At 49.4% G+C, this 19,691-nt stretch overlaps 1 protein-coding gene across 2 annotated transcripts in view; it reads right to left on the reverse strand.

Moving 5' to 3' along the window:
• Window positions 1–9,228, reverse strand: part of HSD11B2 (hydroxysteroid 11-beta dehydrogenase 2) — a 29,475-nt gene extending 20,247 nt beyond the window's left edge. Inside the window, exon 1 of one of the 2 annotated variants that reach the window (XM_083754658.1) lies at window positions 8,822–9,228. In XM_083754658.1, coding sequence (XP_083610784.1) covers window positions 8,822–9,086 — 265 coding nt within the window. In that variant the 5' untranslated portion in view covers window positions 9,087–9,228. Of the gene's footprint in view, window positions 1–2,585; window positions 2,775–8,821 lie in introns of those variants that run through there. The other variant, XM_083754659.1, reaches the window with a different exon arrangement.
• Between the last annotated feature and the right edge of the window lie 10,463 nt (window positions 9,229–19,691).

Genomic DNA, 19,691 nt, shown 5'->3' on the forward strand with positions numbered 1-19,691 from the left:
ATGAAACGGCCAAGTGAGCCATCCTAGGAAGAGGCATTTCACAAACGGGGAGCCACCACAGAAAATGCCCATTCTCGTGTTGTCACCCTTTGGGCCACTCATGGAGGGGGCACACAAAGAGAGGCCTTGGATTATTATTGTATGGTCCAGGTCAGTTCATATGGAGAGAGGCAGTCCTTGAGGTACTGCTACTTTATAGGTCAAAAACATCACTCTGAATTGGGCCCAGAAACTAACTGGCAGCCGGTGCAGTTGGGCCAGGAATGGAGTTATATGCTTAAATCATCTGGCCCTGGTGAACAACTTGGCCACTGAAATCCATGCTTAAGGATCATTGGGAAAGGAATTGAAAATAAAGCTGCTGATATCATAATGCCACTACTGCATACCAATCTATGAAGTGACCACACTGGGAAGACTGTGTAAGTATAGTTCTGGTTAGCTCACATCTAAAAGGATATTGTAGAGCTGCAAAAGGTTCAGCAAAGGGCCAACGGGATTCTTGAGGGAATAGAGGAAAGGTTTGGGGTTTCTTAGTGTGGAAAAGGTAAGTGTGAAGATAACAGAGGTGCATAGAATTAGGCCGGGCATTGAAAAAGTGGACAGAGACAAGTTTCTCTCTGTCTCTCTTAAGAGTAGAGCTTGTGGACTTCCAACAGAGCTCAGTTTGGAGGATCCAGGCCAGAGAACAGAAAATGCTTCACGCAGCACAGAGTTAAACTGTGGGACTGATACTCACACAAGATGTAGTGATGGCCTGGCCACCATTTGAGTCCCTCGAACGATACACGTGAACATTAAAGAAAGAGGCAAAGTTTTACAATAGACTAAGCTTAATTCAAACAAACAAAGGAAGCGCAAAAGAACAGAAGTTCAAGTAAGAGTTCCTTAACCAAACACTGCAACACTTCCATCAGTAGTTAGCAAACAAGAGCTTGAACCTGATGAAGCAATGAGAACAAGTCACCTATTTAAAAGGAAGCTTACAAGCATAGTTTAGTTTGGTGGGAACCAGGGCAGTGCAAGCTCTGATGGATCCCCAGGGGCATCAGATCCTAGAACTTACTGATTTTACCACTGTTTTGGATCATCCATTTTTAAACTGAAACATGTTGACCACAGAAACTGCCCAAATCAGACAAATTTGTCCTGTTTTTCCTAAACCATCTCAGAATTGCACATGAGAACACCGGCTAACTTACAACCCAAAAGATGAAAGATTTGAACATTTGTTGGTGACATCAATTCTTCATCCACCAGTAACCACACTGTGGGCTTGACCCATGAGGGGAATTTTAACCTGTTCCTTCTGTGGCTGAAAACTAAGAGGTCTCTCTCAACCAAAGTGTCCTTGAGCATGAATGGGAAAGGCCAAGAATAGAACCTGGGTGTCTCCCTAAAGTGACTCAAAACTCATTTCTAAATATGAGTGAAACTAAGCTCAGGCCCCTGTTGAGAAGGTTGCAAAGCCAAGTGACTCTTCTACTGCAAGATGCCCATTCCAAATAGCCAAGACAAGCAGGCCTCACATCTTCTCCACTGGACTCACAAGTGCAGATATGTTGGGCTCTGGTCCAATTGGGTCAAACTTTGAGCTGGAGGGCACCACAGCCCAGAATTTCTATTCAAATCCAGGGTAAAAGAGCCAAATATTCTACTCAGCTCCAAGAGGGAGCCTTGATAGCAGAGAGGAGAGAAAGACTTTACACCCTCTTTGTGTACAGCTGGCCACAGTTTTGCTCCTATTTCAACCCTGGCAGCAATGGCAAGGACTCCCAGCCATCATTTCCTTCCCAGAGTGGAGGAGGAAGGAGCGCCTTACCCTCAATTGGACTTGCCTTTGGATGCTATCATGTAGCTCCACCATAAAGCTGAATCAGAAGCAAAACTCCAGCACTGGACAGGGGAAATTCAAAGTGGGGGAGGGGTGCCCATGGAACACAGCAGCCATCTGTAGTAATTTGAACACACACTTTATTCTAGTTTGCAGTGAACACCTCATCCTGTCAAAATGATGATGATGATGATAGGCTTTTTGGCCTGTCCACAATGGAGATTTATATGCATTTGAAGCTGCTCGTGTCTCTGTTGTTTTAAGTATTTTGTAATGTACGCACAATTCTCCTCATCCAATTAATCCAATCTGATTAGGGTAGAAAATTCAATATAAAATCACATATTACCGGACTGTGGACGTACATTGTGTGGATGGGTGTTTTTTTCAGCATGCGTGGCTGACATTTCCCCTGCCATTATGCTTCCATCAACCTAAAGGAATTGATGCAGCCTGCCTTTTTCACCTGTTGTTGCCTAAGTCATGTTTGTGGTTATTGTTATTTTCAAGCAGCTCACTTGCACAGAACTGCGCTTGAAAATAATATGGAAAAATAATAATAAAATCTGCCCTTGCAGGTGCCGGAGACAGAAAAGCAAAAGGGGAGGAAAGGAAGGGGCAGGCCTTTCAGAGAGGTAGCTACAAATTCTGGCCTGACTCAAAGCCAGATGGGCACGTTCTTTTTTTTCTACTGCTCTGGCATATCAGGAAACTTGTATTACTTTTTTTTTAAAAAAAGTAAACAAAGTACCTGTATGCGTGCCCACAAGCAACCTCAGGTTTCTGGAACTGCTGATGGGTGGGGAAGTGCCAACTGAAGGGCGGGGACAGCCACACATAGCATGAGCACATCCTCCGTGAGCCACACACTAGAAACAGTGCAGAAACACTGGGACAGATTTTGGAGGCATAAAACTGAAAGTGCTCATGTGTGGAAGGAGGCACCCCAATGTGCACATGTGAAGGATGCAGTCGCTGTCTCCTGCCAGCAGAGCAGTGGAGAAGAGAGAGCCACTCAGCCCTGGCAGAGACGATGCCTCTGATCCCCTCCTCCCTGGCAGTATTCACAATTCATTTCCATCTCTCTGGCTAGAGAGGAGACCAAGATATGCAAGCACCCAGGCAGATAGCCTGCCCAAAGTCAGCCCAGCCTCTCCTGGACTGGGTGCCCCTCCCTGCCTTCCAGGGGGCCCAGCTAATCTCCCTCAGTTGCACTGGGACAGGAATAAATGCCACAGTTGCGAAGGGGAGGGGAGGAAGGAAGGACGGAGGAACCATCACTGGTGTCTCACAGTGCTCAGAAAATGTGGGGCTTGCACTCTGACACATTAAGTCATGGAAAGCACCCCACTCTCTTGAGGTGATGGCTCAGACATGTTTAACTGAGCAGTTATGGAGGGGGCTGAATGCCTGATGTGACACCCCCCCCCAAAAAAATGCATACAATCTTCTCTCCATGGGATTTAGACCTGATCTAGGGGAGCAATTTTGATGAAGGAAGAGTTAAGCATCCCCACCACCAGCAAGCATATGATCAAAGTCAGAGCCTGCACACCAACACTTACAGTCGTACTGGAATGAAAAGACCAAGAGATCCCCTCGTGGCTCTCCCATGAAATGTGCAGCTTCTCCCCCAACTGCTGACTCTCCAGAGAAAACTGTGCTTGCTGCGTCATGGTGGGCCACTGCTGAGCCCTCCTCCCAGTGTCAGCCTCATGGTGTGAGCACCAACCAGCCTTTGTCTGGTTTTGTGAGCCAGAGGGATTGAGGGGCTGGTGGGCTGCAGGTGGTTAAAATCAACCTGTGCAAAAAGAGGCATCAGAATGCTTCACTTACCAAGAAGCATCTCAAGATCTTCCCAGCTGCCTCAATCCTTCTGTGAGACAAGAAGGGCTTGTGGTCCTGATGATGATGGCTCCAAAGAGTGACTTGTTCAGGTTTACAGTATCTTGGGCTCTGGCCCCTTGTCAAAAGGAGCTTCTTCCCAGCCTCAGTTCCTTCCGTCCTTGTCCAAAACTGGCAGGCAGGCACACAGGGAGGCCAAGCCAGGGCTCTGGCCTGTTCAGTTGTTTGCAGCACCAGCACAGCGGTAGCTGCAAGGAGAGCTTGCACTGTTCAAGGGGAAACAGGAGAGATCGTGGGACCTCCCTCTGCCTGGGACTGACTGAATCAGGCTATCTCACCGCTGCTTCTCCATGGCTCCAAGAGGCTCCCCAAAGGTGGATGTTGTACCCAAGAATGTTACAAAATCCTAAACTTTCCACAAAGGGAAGCTCTGGAACATGAGCTTTGCAAATGTGGAGCTGTTAGTTGCTTGCCATGAGTTCACACTTTGTTTCTGTGAAAGGAGGTTTGCTTCAAACATTTGTTTCTTTTTTATTTTAAATTTTAGTGACTTATATCCTACTTATCTCCATCAATATTGGACCCAAAGCAGCTTACAAAAATGACGCCAGCTTACACAGCCCTGGAAACTTAATTGGGATTTGAGAACAGCACCCACACCCAGACACCCCAGCGTACCCTCATTCTTTTCTTCTGAGTCTTCAGATGTAGCAAATATTTGCGTCTCCCTTCATGGCCCATAGCAATCTTAAGTGTCCCATGAAATGTTATTTGATGCATCAGCAGGAACAATGTTTATTTTCACATTTGGACATCCTTTGGCATTCGGAGCCTGAGTTCTCCATCCCCACCACAGAGGGTAGAGAAGGCTCTGAGGCAAGAGGAAGCCATGGGAGGGACAGGGTAGCTCCTGCTGTGCTCACCAAGTCAACCCCAAGTGAACTGGATGAAGTCCCCTGGCAAGTGAGGGGGCCACCTGAAGCCCAGGCAGAGGGTTGGTTTTTCAAAGAGTGAAAGGCTGGTTGAAAGAGACATCACTGCATGTGGTCTGTGTGCCCACCCCACTTTTGCCTCTGGTCAAACAGGTTGCACAGATTCTTTGATGGTTTCAAAAACCTGCCAGACCTGTTGGACCAAAGGCAGCAACAGGTCAAATAAATATTTGGAAGCATGTGGGAACAGAATGATCTCTGGGGGTTTCTCAAGTGATGCACGGAAGACTAACTAGGATGCAAGAGAGGGAAGAAAAAAGAGGTGAGCTAGAAGCAACTTCCAGATTTTGACATGCAAGATTTTTGGCAAGATGGTTGAAGAGGGGTATGAAAAAGCAAGGGGAGACCCCCTAATCTGGCAGCAAACAAAGTACTTGCAACAAGCAGAGTATGGAATCCCTCTCCAGCGAGGAACTCTGCATCAGGGAGGCTCAAGCGGAAGGGCTTGAACAGCTGCTTCCAACCACCCCCCAATCACCACCCCATGCACCTTGCTGAACTGCCTGGAGAGAAGCAAGTGCCAGCAGGAATTCCTCCTCCTTGTGAGAGCTCACCTGGGCACAAGGGCCCAGCAGCCAGCCTGGACACAGGAGGCTTCCCTGGCATGTGGAGCTGGGTTATAACTGTACCCCCCCCATTGCCAACCTTTTCATAAAAGGGCAGAGGCTGCTACAGGATCAGAGAGGATCTAAAGCCTGTGACAGGTCAGCATGGAAAGGAGAAGAACAGAAGCAAGTGACATTGGTGGGAAAATAAAAATGTATCTTGAAAGCTCATTCCTGGTTATCTTCAATCCTATCTCTATCACAGGCTCTCCTGTTAGCTTTCTAACACTTTCCTCCCTGTCCCCAGGAAATGCCAAGAACTCTCAAGAGGAGCCTTCCAGAAGCCCAGAGACTATAGGGTTAGATCCTAGACCCTCAAAGACACCTTCCTCTGAGCTGGAAGAACCAGGTGTCTCCCACCCACATCACCAGTCGGGAAGTGCCGGGAAGAAAGCTATGGAAAAAGGAAGGAGGGCCTGTCTTCAGCCCCAGGGTTGGCCCTTCCAGGCTCTGGAGCTTATACATTTATTCATTTTATAAAATTTATATCCTGCCTGCCTGATTTATTTATTTTTTTACAAAGTGGTCCAGCAAACTTTGACCAGCCTCCAGTCTTGCTTGTCCGCCCCCCCCCCCGCCCCCCGTGCTCCAGCATCGGAGAACACAACACCTGGTGCGAGTCTGTGTCCAGAGAATCCAAACAGACACAGATGTATTGCAGGGCTTGACTGGTGACAACAGATTTTGTGGTGTGCTCTGGGTGGAACAATACCCCGCAGACAATGGGAGCTTAGCCCAAAGGTATAACCATGTCTGTTCATCATCAATGTACCCAAGCTCACAACAACAAAACATTACAGACTGAGAGATGGACACAAAGGGCCAGACGAGACCAGCCCCTGGGGCAGGTCCAGAGGTCATCACTGCCCTCCAGGAAAGTGACTCTGTTCGTTTAGGTGTTGTTTCAAATCACTTAAACATCACAGTTTCAGCTGAGTGAAAAAAGAGAGGAAGTGGTGAAGGCTCCTGGTAACCTAGGAATCTTCTACTACAAGGCAGACCTCAAAGAAAAAAAAACAGTTCCCAACTGAAACCACAGCCCATGCTGGGCAATGACACCCCCCCCTCCCAGGTCTTGGGAGGCAATGCTCTTCCACTTTCTAGGCAGGACAAACAAATCAGCATGCAAATCTAACACCAGGAATGGCAATATTCAAAAGCCAGTGATGGACTTCAAAGGGCGACTCTGCAACGTGAAACCGCTGAATTACAATTCTTCAAGAATTTATCACTGGTGGACAGTATCAGCACTATGGAATCTTATCACACAACGTACGTTAATTGGCTCACCAGTGCCAGCATGTCAGTGTTTTCAACGCAGCAGACTTCTGTGAATGAACCCTGTTCATACGGTAATTACCACTATCTGTACTTTCTGCGTTTCATTTCTTTCTGACTTCACTGTTAACAATCCCCACCAACCATGTGTATACTCAAACATGCATCACTCAGGACACCACTTCAAGCATCTCTAGTTCCCAAAAGCTTCTGCCGTGACAAACATGTTTTTCTTTCAGGGGCCACAAAGAGCACTCCCCCCCCCGGGGGAGGGGGGCTACCGGGCAGATAAGCGGGATTGCTGCTTGGGTGCCTCAGAGAAGCTCCAAAGCAGAAAATGCATCAAGGTGATGCTCACCCCCTTGTATCTGTAGCTCCCACATACCTGGTACTCAGAGGTGCACTCTCTCTGCCGCTTGTGTCCCCACCCCCACCATGAGCAACTTGACTACTAGTTGATTTCTTTTTATTTCCACTGCCAGCACTGTCAGGGGCTGGCACCAGCATATGTGATTTGTAAGCAGATGTTCCCATTTTTCACAGTTAGGGACTGCAAATTCAAGTTAGGCAAGCCCATTAAGCCAGTGTTGCCTACACTGACTGCCAGCAGCAGCAGCTCCTCAGTTTTAGCCAGAGATGGGTGCTTCTCAGCCCTATCTGCCATCCGGGATTCAGACAGGAACACTGTCCCTGCAAGGCGGGTTCTCTACTTGGGGCTCATCTACATCCCTTTCTTTTTATAAACTGCCTGCCCTACTAGGCACAAGATATTGCTCAGCCCCCTCTCCTCCATCACAGACTTGACACTAAACCCCAAAGAGCCCTCATCCCAACTGTCCCTATTTCCACAGCAGGACTGGCCAGTTTCCTCCCCACCCCACCCCTTTTGCAAAGAGCCCTTGCATTGCTCTAGCAGGCAGATGGTGCTAGCTGTCCCCCACAGCTAGCCTCAGCCCCACTGCCCATCTTCTTGACCTAGCCCTGCCTTGGTTCTTCCCGACACCCTGGGGCTTCTCTTTACCCTCCTCTTCTGGCCGATCCATAATCTCAAGAAGGGGAAAGACCCTTCGCTTCTGCTGCTGACTCAAAGCCAAACCTTTGCAGGTTTCCTTGGGAGGAATTCCCATTGAGCACCAGCTGGGGACTTCCATCTATTTCAGCTGGAGGAACTGTGATGCCATCCGCCTGCAAAAGTCTCAGATTGCTGCTTCAATCAAATGCGGGGCAGGAGGGGGGAGGTGTGGATCTCTGCCCACCCTCAGTTCACTAGCCTTTCTGGCAGGAAGGTTTGGGAACAACAACATGCTTCACATCTGCCAGGCTGGCTTCTAAACTATTTCCCAAAACTTGGAACAGGGAGGAAAGTGGGGGTAGAGAGATGCTTGCCATGCCCTCAAGGTCTGCTGGAGGCAAGAGGTTTCCCAGGATGGGACGGGACTCCAGTGGCTCCTCATCACTACTTCAAGAATAAATTTGACCCTGGCCTCTCCAACACCTGGGATGAGGGGGGGGGGGCAGTTCACCACTCCATCCCCTTTCAGAGAGCAGGGATGCCCCCGTCCTCTGCTCCTGCAGGACACCTGGTCTTCCAGGCGGTACCCTTGCGGCTGGAAGCATCTTTTGCCACACAAAGAGCCATCCCTCACAAAGTGCTCCTGGAAACTGGCATCACTGACTGCTCAGAGCTCCCTGGTGATGAGGCACAACCTCTCAAGCTGAGTCCTGACACACAAGACCCAGAAACGACTCTCTGCATTTCCCTTACAAATAGAACACAGTGCAAATGTTAAGTTGCAGGGTGGTCAATTGCGGCATGCTCACTGTCCTTGGGCTGCTTTGCCTGCCCCAGGAGTCTTCCCTACCTAACAGACCCCTGAAGAAGGGGCAGCAAAGCCCAGCTCCAGCCACAGATCCACCTGTGGAAGCCTAAAGCAGGTGATTTGCAGGAAGGCGTCCTGCACAGCCAGCAGGGCACTGAAATGGCTTGTGCAAGGAAGCCAAGCCGCACAGGAAGACCAGCCCCTTCCCTTTGGAACTCTCGCCACCTTGACTCAGCCCTGTGGTCCAGATGCTGAGCAAGCCTCCCCATGCCACAGGCCCCTGTCCAAGGGAGGTCCCCCTCCTGCTCTGTGGATCAGCCAAAGCAGGAGAGGTTCTGCCAGGCCAGGGGCATGGCACGTTCCTCCTTCCCTCCCATTCCCTCCATTCTGGGAAGCCAGCATGTGTAGGGATGGCCAAGAGCCTGCGGAGATGCTGACTGGGCTCACCTGTGATGAGAACGGCTCTCCCCACCGCAGGGATCCTCTTCCTCTGTGTGGCCCCTGCCAAGACAAGCCAGCAGGCGGTGCCCGTGAGAGCTGTGCCCAGGGGCAGGGGCAGGAAGGCTCGGCTGACGCCCTGCAGCAGGACCAGGAGCCCCACCTGGAGCAGCAGGCCGGGGGTCAGCAACAGGTCAGCGCGCAGGAGTTTGACGGCCAGGCTGGAGAGGAAAAGCAGCCACAGCAGGGAGCTGCACGCCCAGCCCAGCTCCATAGCCTAGGAGGGAGGGCGGGCGGGAGGAGAGCCTGGAGCTTGCGCGAGGGGCGGAAGCAGGGGGAACCCCGGGCTTGCAAGGCAGAGGGACAGCCGGGGGAGGCCTCTGTGCAGGAGGGCCCACGGGGTGCATCTGCGGGACTGGGAGATCGAAAGCGGCACCAGGTTTATAAAAGAGCAGCAGGCAAGGGAAAGGGGAGGAGCTGCCCGGGCCCTGCCAATGGGAGAAGTTGCAGGCTCCCCTCTCTCTCGCCCTCTTTCTCCCTCTCCTCGCAGGCAGGCAGAGGCGCACATGGTGGCCCCAGGATAGAAGCAAGGGGGCCGGGAGCCGGCCGGTTCCTCCCCCCTCCCCCGCCTGGCTCCTGCCTACCATCCCTCCCACCCTCTCTCCAGCTGGAGCCTTTTTGCCCCCGTGGGGCAGCAGCCACGGCCTTGCCTGAGGAGGCTGGCCCCGAGGCCTGAGCCAGGGCTGGAGAGCTGCAGGGAGGCCCCTCCGGAGAGCGAGGCGCCCTGGCCTTCCCGCCAAAGGAGACAGAGAGAGGGAGCCAGCGGGGCGTCGGTCGGCTTGTCCCCTAACAAGGGGCGCTGGGCAGGAGCAGGGCCCCACAATCAGCTGGTGCTGCCCTCCAGCAAGTCAGGAGGAGCTCCTCCCCCTCCGCCTACACATATTTGGGTTCTTACCAGCCAGTGTTCAAACAAGCAAAAAACACCCAGCAACTTGCAAATGCAAAGTCCAGCGGCAAAGTCCTTTCCTCTGCCCCGCCAGGAAGGTCCCAAGCCCGCCTGCCAGGGGCTTGGCTTCTTGCCTCCCTTGTGGGCAGCCCGTCCGCCCGCCGCTCTCGCAAGGAGGCCGCGGGACAACCTCGCCCGCTGGGACTCCGGCAGAGGAGCCCCCCAGCCAAGCTGGTGCTCCTGGGCCTTTCCCTGAGACCTTCAAGAGGACCCCAGAGCCCCCTGGTCCTATTCCCCTTACAGGGCATCACTGGGGCAACAGGGAGGTAAGGAGGAGGGAGCTTGCCCTTGGAAATAACTTCGCCTTCGCCGCCTCCGGGGCTTCCTCCTGGCGAGCAGGTGGCAGGAGCGGGAGGGAGCTTTCCAGGCGCTGTTCCCGGAACGTCCACCAGGTCGCGCAGCATTCCCCTCGTCAAGCCCGAAGCCGCACTTCCCCCGGAGGCTGCTGCTGCCTGCGGGGAGTCCTCAACACAGCAGGTGGCTGCGAGTTCAAGTCTCGTCTTTTAGGCTGGCAGAAAGGTTGTCAAAGGACATTCCTACCTGAATCCATTGGAGCCAGGGTTTAATGAGGCAGGAAGTGGCTGGGGGCGGGGTTGCTGGCTTTTAAAGGGGGTCCCCACTGGTCTCCCAGCCATGCAGTGCAGAGTGAGTGGAACAACCTGTTCAAGCTGGAGACCTGGGAAGTCAGAGAAATGAGGGCCCCTCTTCAGTGCAGAGATAGGCCAGAGCAGTCCATGGGAACTGGGATTGCAGGACAGTCGCTTGACACCAAGGGAGCAGCACAGGGTGCCTATAAGCTCCTCGTTTAAGATTTTTCTTTTGGGTCTCTTGGGCCCAAATGGTTAAAGGGCCTTGCAAATTAAGGCAAGAACCTTGAGTTTGGCCAAGTAGCTTCTGGGCAGCCGGTGCAAGTTTTGGAGAAAGTTCTGTGCTGGCCATATCAACATTCTAGCTGCAGTGTTTTGAACCAGATGGAGCTTTCGGACCAGGCCTGAGGGCAGCCCCAGATAGAGCACATTGTAATAACTGAGTCTTGAGGTTTCTGGTGCATGCATCAGGCTACAGACAATACCCTTGATCTGAACCACTGGAGGTCGTTAGGCAGGGGTATTAAAATGATCCCATTGTCATAGGATGTGTTTACCAGAGGTCATTACTCTGTCTAGCTAGGTGGCCATTCTAGCAGGACAGGGGACAGACTCCCTGGGATGCTGCAGAAGTCCTTGCCCAAAGATGGTCCATGACTCCAAAGTTTTACAATCTGCTCAGTTTCCCAAATGCATGGCACAACCTTCCTTGCTTGAATTAAAAAGCCTTAGAAGGACGGGCAAGTCCTTTTGCAGTCTGCTTCTAGGCAAACAGGCAAAACTGTCCTGAAATGTGACATTCTTCTTCCAAAGAATGTTGTTTGGCCATCTCGGGTGGTGCACACACTGTACGTTTAAGGCACATGGTTTCCTCCAAAGAATCATGGGAACTGTAGTTTACCCTTCACAGGGTTCCCAGTACCTTTGACAAGTGACAGGTCCCATGTTTCTTGAGGGGGAGTTGTATGGTTTAAATGTATGACGTGTCTGCAGCCTCATACCCTGATATTACAAGTCCTGCTTATTTAGGAGCGAGGGGGCCAGCTAACCATCTTTCAGATTGGGAGGGAGCACCACATCCTGGGTACCAGTAGAGTGATGGCCCTAAGGACCTGCAAGGCAGAACATTTGGGTAGCCTGTGTGGAATGTTCCTTCTAAGGCCAGCTCAGGAGACCTTGCTGTGATGCAAGGCCTGGCAAGTTTTCAGACTGCTCCCAGGCTGCATCTCACAGGACAGATTTATTCAGCTATGTTCAAAGCAAGAGGAAAAACAAGCAAGTAGTAGGTCCTCTACTCACTGGGAGAGAGTGATGCTCAGGTCTCTTCCTGACCTGTAGGCCAGGACAAACTTAGACAGGATTGTTAATATTGAGTCTCCTGTTTCTGAAGCACGGTGGGCACAGCAGAGTGGGCAAGGGCTTTGATGTAACTAGCCCTTCTCCTCCCCCCTGTATACCTTTGGCCACCTCTGTAGGTTCCCCTATCTACCACCCCAGAGATGGCAGTCCCACTCCTGTCCCTGCCCCAGACACAGACATCCCTGACCACCTCAGAGACCAAGGACACGCATAGCAGAGGGCTGTATCTGGGGGAGCAGTCACAAAGAAGAAACCTACAACACAAAAGTTGGACATGACTCATACCCCAGTTCATACTTAGGACAAAACCTCCACACTCCCTCCTGCTTCACACCCAGAAAAGTTCCCTGCAGGCTTGGACTCTCAGTCCAGGGACATGAAGGTGCTTTCACTTCCACCCGTCCAGACTGATTTTCCTTTGCAAATATTGATAGTCAACAGTCTTCAAATCATACATGCATGTTTATTATTCTTCAGTATCCTCCTTGTCATCTTAATTGGAGCTTTTAGCAGAAAGGTAACAGCTAAAAGAAGGAGGACAACAAAGCAGTCAAGACCAGCTTAAACTGGACAACCTTTTATTCTCAGCCATTGCTAACCATCTGGTAGAACTGATGGAGTCACAAAATGATCAAGTCAGTGGAGCAAGTAGCGAATATTGCACAGAGGAGATCTGTTAGGAGATTCTTGCACTGCAGGGGATTGAACTAGATGACCCTCATGGTCCCTTCCAAATCTATAATTCTATGATTCTAAGAATGTAAGGTCCAATAAATTCCGCAACTGCCTCACTGGCAATTTCATTTCCCAGAAGGTGGAAGAAGCAACTAGTGGGTCATATCTCTATGTCCTGGTCCTCACCAACAGGAACTGATGGATGAAGTGGAACTACTCAGAAACCTGGGAGGAAGTGATCATGCCTTCTTGGGTTTCATTATACACAGGCAAGGCAATTGCACTCTGGCCAATTTCAAGAGGCGTAAGGAGCTACTGGGTGAGATTCCATGGTCAGCAATATTCAAAGAGAAGGGAGTCCAACATGGATGGGAGTTTCTTAAAGGTGAAATATTGAAGGCCCAAATGCAGACAATTCCAATAAGAAAGAAAAGTGGGAATTACCTTTAAAAAACTGTGGCTGTGTAAGAACTTACAGATTAGCTGAGAAGTAAAAAGGGCATGTATAAGAAAACCAAGAAAGGAGAGATCACGAAGGAAGAGAATACACGAGTAGCCAAAAGTTGCAGAGAGAAGGTCTGGCTGGCTAAAGCTCAAAATGAGCTTAAGAGGTTAAAATAATAAAACAGGTTTATTCGGCTATGTTCAAAGCAAGAGGAAAAACAGGCAAGTATTAGACTCTCCGTGGAGAACATGGAGAATTGCTACTGAGTGACAAAGAGAAGGCAGAACTGCTCAACACCTACTTCACTCAGAAGGAAAGCAGTGCCCAACCTGGTGATAACAAAATAAGCAATGCAAGGTGGGATCTGCAGCCCGAGATAGAAAAAGAGGTGGTAAGGGAGCACATAGCTACTATGAATTCAAATCTCCAGGGCCTGATGAGCTGCATCCAAAGGTACTAAAGGAGCTTGTGGATGTAATCTCAGAGCCTCTGCCTATAATCTATGAGGACACTGGAGAACTGATGATGTTCCTGCGGACTGGAAGTAGGCGAATCTTGCCCCCATCTTCAAAAAGGGTGGAAAGAAGAACCAGTCAGCTTGACATCAATACCAGGGAAGGTCCTAGAACAGATGATTAAACAGTTGGTGTGTGAGTACTTAGAAAAGGATGCTGTGATCAGTGGCGTAGCGTGGGTTATCAGCACCCGGGGCAAGGCAAGTAATTTGCACCCCCTAACCCATGGATTTGCGCCCCCTAACTCGTGGATTTGCACCCCCTAACCCGTGGATTTCCCTAACCCCCAGATGTTGTGCCTGGTGCGGCCGGGCCCCCCTGCACCCCCCACGCTACGCCACTGGCTGTGATTACTAAGACCCAACATGGGTTTCTCAAAAACAAGTCATGCCAGACAAATCTCATTTCTTTTTGTGATACTGTTACAATCATGGTGGATCAGGGAAATGCTGTGGACGTAGTGTGCAACTTGGATGCTTTAGTTAAGATTCCTGCATTGCAGGGGTTTACACCAGATGACCCTTGGGATCCCTTCCAACTCTACGCTTCTATGATTCTATGAACCTGAACTTTTTATTTTCTGCAAACAAATCAAAGTGGCTAATAATGCAAACATGCAAATTGCATGTGTTTGTGTGTATGTGAGCATGTGACTTCAGGCCCCAATCCCCACTCCTCGGGTCTCATCCCTTTGGTCTGAAAATGTTGCCATAGGTATTCCATCTGCCACTCTCTGCTTCCTAATCTGTGGTCCATCCACAACAAATCTTGGAGGAAGTTACTTGCTTAGTAAACTGGATGTTTCCCCTTGTACTGTGGTGTATGGATCTGGTATGTCTCTCTGTGTGTGTCTGCGTATTTTGCAAAAAAAAAAAAAAAGTAGACAATGAAGGAAGAGGAGAAGGAGATGTTCATTATTGAAATTGTATGATCCCATATGTGGCTTTCTTTTCGGGAAAGGGTACCCTGCTTGCTCCTTTGAGCCTGGATGGAGTACATGCTTTTTCACAGTGAAGCACAGAGGAACTCAGTTGTCCAGATAGATAATACTGAACTTATCAAATCTCTGAAGATCACATCAAAGAGGGAAAAGGCTTGTTCTCTGTTGTTGTTGCTGCTGTTGCTCCAGAGGGAAAGCAGGGTCTAGATCCCATGACCTGAAGGGGTGCGTGATTGGTGTGGCCTGCCCCAGGTGTCATTCCTGAGGGGGGGGTGACATTGCCGCCCTGCCCCCTGGGATGCTCACCGTGGGCAGCGCCCCCCTGGGATGTTCACCACTCGCTGTGGGCGGCACCCCCCTGGGACTCTCACCTCGCTCCCACGGGCGGCTAGCCTCATCACTGGGTGCACTGCATGTGTGCCACTCTGGGTACCAGAGCAGCTAGCTCCGCCTCTGCTGAAGGGTAGATGTTGGTTGAACATCAGGCAGAACTGCTTGCTGGGAAGATCCGTTGGACATGGGCACCAATTTCATGGGGGAGAACATGTAGGCTCTCCTTGGCTGGCTGCCTTCTAGCAGAGGCTGGGCAGCCCCTCTTTGAGCTGGTGGGGATGGACGCTTCAGTCCCTGCCTCTTGCACTGAGTATCAGTATGTGTGTGTGTGTGTGTGTGTGTGTGTGTGTGTGTGTTGAATTCCCAAGTGGCCTACATGCCCTGCCCCTCAGGGATTCTGTGATTTGTCAATCTTAATCTGTCATGAAGGTCAAGGATCAAACACACAGTTCTCCAAGAATCTGTCTACCTTTACATATTTCATAATTCAGCATCCAATGACACTTGTTTCTGTATATCTGAGAATTTGATAGTTGGCACACAAGGTTATCTGGCACTTGTTTCCCTGGCATTGGGACTCTGGCAATATTTGCTAGTCAACAGCAAATACTGCTTGATAAATGACACCTCCAGAAACTGCCTGAAAGCCAAATTTGGAAGTCCATGTTTTAGGTAACAACCAGCACCTAAGAGTTGTGCCTGGAAAGGGGATGACCATCCATGGAACTGTCTAGAAACTGGTGAGAGGTGCTTCTTTTATCCTGGAGGGTGTGTGCAGAAGATCAATGGTCAATGAATCAAGATAATTTTTCCTGATAAAATGATTGCCCAAAAAGCCACAGAAAGAGCAATAAATGCTTTTTAGCTCTCCCCACCTTCCCCACCAAAAGTCAACTACAGTGGTACCTTGGTTCTTGAACTTAATCCATTCCGGGAGTCCGTTCAATTCCTGAAACTGTTCAAAAACCAAGGAGCGGCTTCTGATTGGCTGCAGGAGCTTCCTGCACTCAAGTGGAAGAGGCATCGGATGTTCAGCTTCCAAAAAATGTTCGCAAACTGGAACACTTCTTTCTGGATTTGCAGCGTTTGGGAGCCGATTTGTTTGGGAGCCAAGCCATTCGACTACCAAGGTACAAGTATCAAATACTGTATAAGTACCAAAGTACAGTGGTACCTCAGGTTAAGTACTTAATTCGTTCAGGAGGTCCGTTCTTAACCTGAAACTGTTCTTAACCACTTTAGCTAATGGGGCCTCCTGCTGCTGCCGCACCGCTGGAGCATGATTTCTGTTCTCCTCCTGAAGCAAAGTTCTTAACCCGAGGTACTATTTCTGGGTTAGCAGAGTCTGTAACCTGAAGCATATGTAACCTGAAGTGTATGTAACCCGAGGTACCACTTATAAGAGGTGCCTGTAATTTGGCAGGTTTCTTACCAAGGTCTCTTGTTTACGCTGTTTTAATACATATTGCCTATAAAACAATACAGGTGATTAAAGGAATCTTTTTTTATTTTTTACTACAAATTTGTAAGGTTGCTATTGCAGAAAAAAATGCTACCAATTTCTTTCTGAAAGTTGGCGCAATTCACCCCCTCAGAAAGGGCAACCATGCCTTCAAATTTCATTCAATCGTGCCAACAAATAAAAAAAGTTAAAGACAGGGGTTTTGGGGGGGAATATTATGAATATTATATGATTAACAATTAGATTTTTAGCCTGCCGTTCCTCTCACAGCGGCAAACAACAAAAAGCAATAACAACAATGCAAAATATATAAAGGAATTTTAAAACTTCCTACTAAAACTTTAAGGTGTCCAACATAAAAACCGTGGGCATATTTGACTATAATCATGCAGTTACTATCAACTGAACAGGGGCTAATATCCCTGTAAATTTCACCCATTTTCCAAGTCAAGATTTGTATTTGGACCTCGATCTCTGAAGTACCTTCAGCCAAATTTTGCTCTTTTCTAAAGCACTGAACTGGGGTCTGAACCAAGTAGCGTGGCTGGCACTTGCTCCTAATATCCAGTCCCAGTAATTAATAGGCAACACGGACAGATCTAACTGCATGGGAAGAGACGTCGACATCATTTTTAAACACAGAGCGCTTTCCAGTAATTTATCAAGGGAGAGCCATCCACCCCACGTGTCCAGGCCCATTTCATAGCCTGTGTACACCAGTCCCAGTCTAAGAAACTCTGGGGCTCATAACACAACCTGTGCCAAAACGTGACCCTCTGTCCTCTGCGGCACATGGGATTAGGAGAGACTCTGCTGTGTGCCAGGATCAACACCCGTTGGCAAGGCAGTGTGCCAGGGCTGTGCCACAGGGCCCCTGCTGCAAGGGCCCAGCTCCCTTCTCTTCCTGAAGGGCAACGTGCTGGCTTTGGAGCCTGGGGCAGTGGAGGACCACCCAGGCGCTGGGACGTGAGGTTTGCCCCGTCCTCACACACTACTCTGTAACAAAAACAAACTCCATTCTGCAGTGCTGGTGGTAGCAGTGCGGGTGGACGTGGAGAGGGGGGTGGGCGAGAAAAACATATTTCACAACCAGCCCAAACACCAGCACCTTTGCTGAGTGGCAGCAAACTGGACGGAGTGGTTTTTCTGGGGCGTGGTGATGCTGGAAAGCTCCAGGGAGTTGAGAGTGGCTTGGCTTTAGCCGAGGCGAGATGTAAAAGAGCAGCACCGCCAAGGAAGGGGGTCGTGCCCCCAAACATAGGTGCACCAGTTCATAAGTGGGTGTTGGGTATATTCTGGGCCCCTTTATGAATCTAAGGATGCAATGCCATGTCAAAAAGAGGCCCTTTCTTCTCTAGAGGCAGAAGACCTGCTTGCAAAAGTGGTGAAAATGTTTATTAAGGGTGGGTGCAGGGTATATAGATGTCTTCACTTGACAGCTATTTCAGTTTGTCCCACATTCGAAAAACCCTCTCCCCTTTCTCCACACTATGCATAATATTATACATCTCTATCATCTTATCCCAAAATGCTGCAATCATTCCTCATAGAGGATTCATTCCTTGTTCACTTCAGTTGCCCTTTTATAAAACTTTCCCAATTCTACAGTATCCTTTTTGAAGTATAGTAAAGGTAAAGGGACCCCTGACCATTAGGTCCACTCGTGGCTGACTCTGGGGTTGCGGCACTCATCTCGCTTTACTGGCCGAGGGAGCTGGCGTACAGCTTCCGGGTCATGTGGCCAGCATGACTAAGCCTCTTCTAGCGAACCAGAGCAGCACACGGAAATGGTGTTTACCTTCTTGCCGGAGTGGTACCTATTTATCTACTTGTACTTTGACGTGCTTTCGAACTGCTAGGTTGGCAGGAGCAGGGACCGAGCAACGGGAGCTCACCCTGTCACGGGGATTCAAACCGCCCATCTTCTGATTGGCAAGTCCTAGGCTCTGTGGTTTAACCCACAGCGCCACCCGCATCCCTTTTGAAGTATAATGCACATTATTACAGATGCTGTTGCATCATCGATTTGTATTATATGAACAGTTCTGTTTTCACTTCCTTTCCGAATGATGCCTAGCATGAAATTCACATTTACCACAAATGCCGCACGCTAGGTCAACATATTAGAGATATCCACAATGACCCCAAGCATAGATGTAGCAGGATTTATGTTGGGGGAGCAGGACTTTTTTTGAGGGGGCAGAACCAAGCTATCTGCAATGCGATTGGTCAGTCAGTTAAATTTTTTTTTATTTACTTGATTTGGGGAAGGGCAGCTAGCCCCCTGCCCATGACCATGCCCCTAAGCTCCCATTCCTGGCAGTCACCACCAGTACAGATGCCCATGAGTGTCTGTCTTAAATTATTATTATTATTGCCCCAGTGTGCATCACTTGACATTTGCTTACAATGAATTACATTTGCCATTCTACTGCCCTTTCAATCAGTTTGGAGAGATCCCTTTGGAACTCTTCACAATCTCTTATTGTTTTAATGACCCTGAAAAAATTAGTATCATCAGCAAACCTGGCCACCTGCTCACTGCTCGCTCCTAACTCTAGATCATTTATGAGCAAGTTAAAAAGCACAGATTCCAATACCAATCCTTGGGGGACCCCACTTTCTCCATCTCACCATCAGAACTGTCCATTTATTCCTACTCTTTGTTTCCTGCAACTTAACTAATTCATGATCTGCAAGAGGCCCTCGCCTCATATTCGATGACTGCTAAGCTTACCTAGGAGCCTTTGGTAAGGACCTTTTTGAAAGTCTTACGCAATGTCAAACTGGATCACCTCTGTCTATATGTTTGTTGACACTCTCAGATAACTTACCTTTGCAGAAGCCACGCTGGTTCTGTTTCATCAAGACTTGTCCTTCTGTAGCGGGGTGGGCAAACTTGATCAGGCCTGGGGCTGCATTCCCATCAGGACAACTTTCTGAGGGCCACATGCCAGGGGTGCATGAGGCTCGAGGCAAAAGTGAGCCAATAAATGAATGCAAATTTTATGTTTGTATACTTTCAAACCCACTCTCCCCATCTCTATCCTCCACTCAGGCAACTAAGAGGTGTTATCAGCTTTCAAAGGGCATATTCCACCCAGGCAAACCCCCTCAAGAATGGCATGAAGTACGGCTGCTGAGAGGTGTGGTTGGAGAGGAGAGTCTCAAGGGCCAGACTGGCTGCTGGGATGAAGGTTCCTTACTCAGCTCTATATCACTGATCATTCTGTCTAAAAGCATAAGAATAAGAAGTTTGGCTCTTTTGTTGTCAACTGTAATTCTGTGTGGCAGCACCAGTGGCCGAAGAAACACTCACAAAGGCTTTCTAGTATCACACATGGAAACAGGCCATGCTTTCACAGACTTGCAACAGGAGGAGGAGGTGAGATTGAGGATGGGCCAAGCTCAAAGAGCTCCAGAATCTTCTGTACCACCCTGGAGCAAAGCCACCTCCAGGTTTTTGTGTGCTCCAGGCAAGGGACCAGCAATGGACCTCTCACATACAGAAACACGGAGAAGCACAGAGCCCTATATAAACATAGAAGACAGGAACA

Source organism: Podarcis gaigeae, assembly GCF_964106915.1.
Source record: "Podarcis gaigeae genome assembly, chromosome: 8".
Lineage (NCBI taxonomy): Eukaryota > Metazoa > Chordata > Lepidosauria > Squamata > Lacertidae > Podarcis > Podarcis gaigeae.